The following is a 3,859-nucleotide window of genomic DNA, read 5'->3' as shown; positions in this document are numbered from 1 at the left end:
CTTGGAACATGTGGCAACTGAACTACAACTTGCTGACATATTTACAAAGGCTTTGGATGCTACTCAGTTTGAAAATTTAAGGGGCAAGTGGGAATATGTCTTTCTGAGGAATTATAGCAACTAAGGATGTTAGGAATTTACTATTTAATATTTCAAATTATTAAACAATTGAAAGTGTGTTCTGATTGGTCAATAGATAATAGTTATTTCACCTGCAACAAGTGTTGGTATCTAGGTGAGAAAAGAAAATTGTGGCTCAAAGGTCCCCTAGAAAGAAGATTGATGTTCCAACCTCTTCCAAGACAACGGTGGCAGTCGAGAGTTCCCTCAAGAGGAAAGTTCATGGTCCAACCAAATCTTGGAGCAAAGTGGTGCCCAAGAAAAAGAAGACCAAGTTTGTTGTTGTTGAGTCTGACTCAGATGTTCCTTGTAATGTCTCTGACATTCTGTCAAAGAAGAAGCCAACCACTAGCAAGCTTGCAGCTAGTGTCCCTGAGGTACCAATTGACAACATATCTTTTCATTTTGCTTCAAGTGTAAACAGGTGGAAATATGTTTATCAGAAGAGGATGGCTTTGGAAAGGGAATTAGCTCAGAATGTCCTATACTGTAAGGATATTATGGATCTTATTCAAGAGGCTGGTTTAATGAAGACTGTGACTCAATTTTCAAAGTGCTATGAGATGTTGGTAAAGGAATTTATTGTTAATTTGTCTGAAGAATGTGTTGATGGCAAGTCTAAGGAATTCAGGAAAGTGTATGTGAGAGGCAAGTGTGTAAATTTCTCTCCTTTAGTGATCAACAAGTATTTGGGAAGGCCTGATGAAGCTCAACCTGAGCTTGAGGTGACTGACAACAAAATCTGTCAAGTTATCACTGCTAATCAGGTAAGGAAGTGGCCTCTCAAAGGAAAATTGGTGGCAAGTAAACTGAGTGTCAAGTATGCAATGATGCACAAGATTGGAGCTGCTAACTGGGTGCCCACCAATCATAAATCTACAGTTGCTGTAATGCTTGGAAAGTTTATATATGTTGTTGGAACCAAAGCCAAATTTGACTATGGCTCCTATATTTTTGATCAAACTTTAAAGCATGCAGGAAGCTTCAGTGTGAAGGGTCCTATAGCCTTTCCTTCTCTCATCTGTGGTATTGTTTTGAATCAGTTTCCAAACATCTTAACTGAGAATGATTATGTGAAGAAAAGAGACATCCATATGTCTTTCAATCATAAGTTGTTCCTAGGTACCCATGTCCCTGACATTGTCATGACATCAGGTGAGACATCACGTGTAAGCAATCAGCCAGGTAAAGCTGCTGTCATTGCAATGCTCAAAGAAACCTGTAGGGAATTAGAGGCAAGGAAGCTGAACTTGGAAAAATTGATTAGCTCTTTGGAGATGACTGAAGGTGATGTGCTAGCTGATGGTGGTGAATTTGGTGAAGCTGCTGCTGTTGCAGAAGAAGCTGAAAGACAAGGTGAAGAGGGAGAAGCAGATGCCAGTCCTGATGATGGCACAGATGATGATGCTGACTCTGAGTCAGATGACTAGAACATTTCTTATGTTTCTGATAATTGCTTGGAATTTTTTTTGTCTGTAATATTAAGTGTTGCTTTGCCAACATTTTTGACAAAAAGGGGGAGTAATACTTGTACCCCAGGACAACAGATTTCTTTGAAGTTGAAGGTCCTCTAAACAAGAGGTTATGTTGCTGTTTGCTCTCTGCTTGATCTTCTCTTGTGCTGCTGCTGTTTGAAGTTTAACTTCTATGTTTGCTAAGTGTATTAGCTAATTTGATTCTCTGCTTGGATGTGTGCTTTCTACTGCTGTGAACTCTGTTGTGATGCCAAGTTGTTTAAGCCAAAAATTTGCCAAATAGGGAGTTTGTAGATGTTTTTGATTGGCTGCATTTTATGTTAAAACACTTACTGTACTTAGATGTCTTGACTGATGTCATGACATGCTTAAGTAGTATGCTGCAGGATTAGCTAATACAAGATTTACTGGATGTCAAACTGAATGTTATGACATTCATTCATGACATCATTTTCTGGATGTCAAACTGAATGTTATGACATTCATCCCTGACAGTAGATGCTAAAGTATAGGCTAATTTTTCTGTTATGTTTCAGTATTTATCTCAGGCTGATTTTCAGGAAACTAACAGCTGTGCTAAAATTCAGGAAACTAACAGCTGTGCTAAAATTAAGAGACCTAGCATATAGCCTATTTGTTAGCACCCTAATGTGTGGAAATTAGGTTAACTTGCTTAACCTTAATTTTAGGAAATTCAAGTACAAGGCCCAAGTACTGCATTATAAAAGGATGGCAATCCTACTTTCAGCAACTCAGGGATTTGAGGCGTGAAGAATTAAATATATCATTATATATCCTTGCTGTACTTTCATTGTGTCTTGAATTAGGTTTTACTTGTGAGCCAAGCAATTATCACCTAGATGATTGCATTGGACTAAGGTGTTTATTGAGTTGTAATTGTTGTGTCACTCTAAGCTTTTAAGCGTGAGTGCTGTGTTTCTTGATTAAAGCTTTTAAGCACAATCAAGAGTTGTTTGAAGTATATCTTCACCACTGACTTTAAAATTCTAAATGGTTGTAATCACTGCTGTGATTGAGGGGGAGTGAGTAGGTACTCGGGTCTTAGTTTAAATTGAAATTGTATTGGGTAGGTCTTAAGTGATAGGATTAAACTGGTGGTTTAAGTCCTGAATTAATACCTCTTATAGTGGATTTCCTCCCTGGCTTGGTAGCCCCCATAGTAGGTGTGTTTGTCACCGAACTGGGTAAACAATTCTCTGTGTCATTTACTGCTTTTTACATTTACTTTCTGCATACATTACCTGTCTGCGCAGAATTGGATGTCATAACATCCAGTGTGACATCGATAGTCTGTTACTAGAATTTCAATTGGAGACTCCTCTTAAAAATTGAATGCAGGCGCCAATCGGTAGAATGCTCATCTAAGTATAAATTATAGTACGACTTAAGGTGTGAAAGTAGTATACCTTGACCTCTTGCGTTATCATCTAACAAATCAGTCTCCAAGAGATCCATGCAAATTGAATTTGCATAGTTGGTTTTACCATTAACAACCTTACCTTCAATGGGCAGTCCTAAAAGCATGTAGACGTCTTCTAACGTCACGGTACACTCACCGGTTGGGAACCAAAATGTGTGTGTCTCTGGTCTCCATCTTGCATAAAGCTAGAATGAATTTGTTATCTACGGACCAAGACAAAATCTTGGTTATATGACCAAAATCTGCGAGTTCAACATAAGGTTGAATCATCGGGTCCATATGGACATATTCGTGGACCCGAGTCCGGAACCTTGATACATCCTATAAAATAAAGAACAAGAAACTTGACTAAGTTGGTATGTTAAAATAAAAGAGGGTTGGTGAAGATGAAAGATAAAAAGTTAACAAAAGAAAAAACTTACATATGTTGCGATGTTTGCAACCGTTCCTCTATGTGATTCGCCCATTGTGAGGATAGACATTTTGTCGGGGGGTTGGTGTAGATGAAACTACAAGAAGTTGTTACAGATGAAATTGTAGAAGAAGTATTGTAGAAGTAGTGAGAGTGATGGTGTGCAAGAAGTGTTGATGGAGTGGATGTATTTATAGGCAAATGGATGGGAGCATGAAAAGTTGTGCTTGCATGGTGTCTCCACTTGAATTGGCGATCATGTACAACCTTTAAGAGGAATCAACATTCAAATTGGTGCCTCCATAGGGACATGCATGCAAGACCTAGGTCTGATTGCTTGGTTTCGAGGTCTGAATGCATGCTTTGACAAGGTGTCGCCAAATGGATTGGCGCCCATGTGTAAGGAATGAA

At 38.6% G+C, this 3,859-nt stretch overlaps 1 protein-coding gene across 1 annotated transcript; it reads left to right on the top strand.

Annotated features, from left to right (window-relative positions):
- The first annotated feature begins 569 nt into the window (after positions 1 to 569).
- Positions 570 to 1,550, top strand: LOC127088034 (uncharacterized). Its single transcript, XM_051028949.1, has one exon. It carries the CDS (start codon positions 570 to 572, stop codon positions 1,548 to 1,550), a length of 981 nt encoding a protein of 326 aa, XP_050884906.1.
- Positions 1,551 to 3,859: the final 2,309 nt, after the last annotated feature.

Source organism: Lathyrus oleraceus, chromosome 1 (assembly GCF_024323335.1).
Source record: "Lathyrus oleraceus cultivar Zhongwan6 chromosome 1, CAAS_Psat_ZW6_1.0, whole genome shotgun sequence".
In the NCBI taxonomy this organism is placed as follows: Eukaryota; Viridiplantae; Streptophyta; class Magnoliopsida; order Fabales; family Fabaceae; genus Lathyrus; species Lathyrus oleraceus.
This window is presented reverse-complemented; position numbering and strand designations above follow the sequence as displayed.

What these genes read in the sequence shown, in the direction of transcription:
- LOC127088034 (XM_051028949.1), top strand. Translation starts at nt 570, where the DNA reads ATGGCTTTGGAAAGGGAATTAGCTCAGAATGTCCTATACTGTAAGGAT.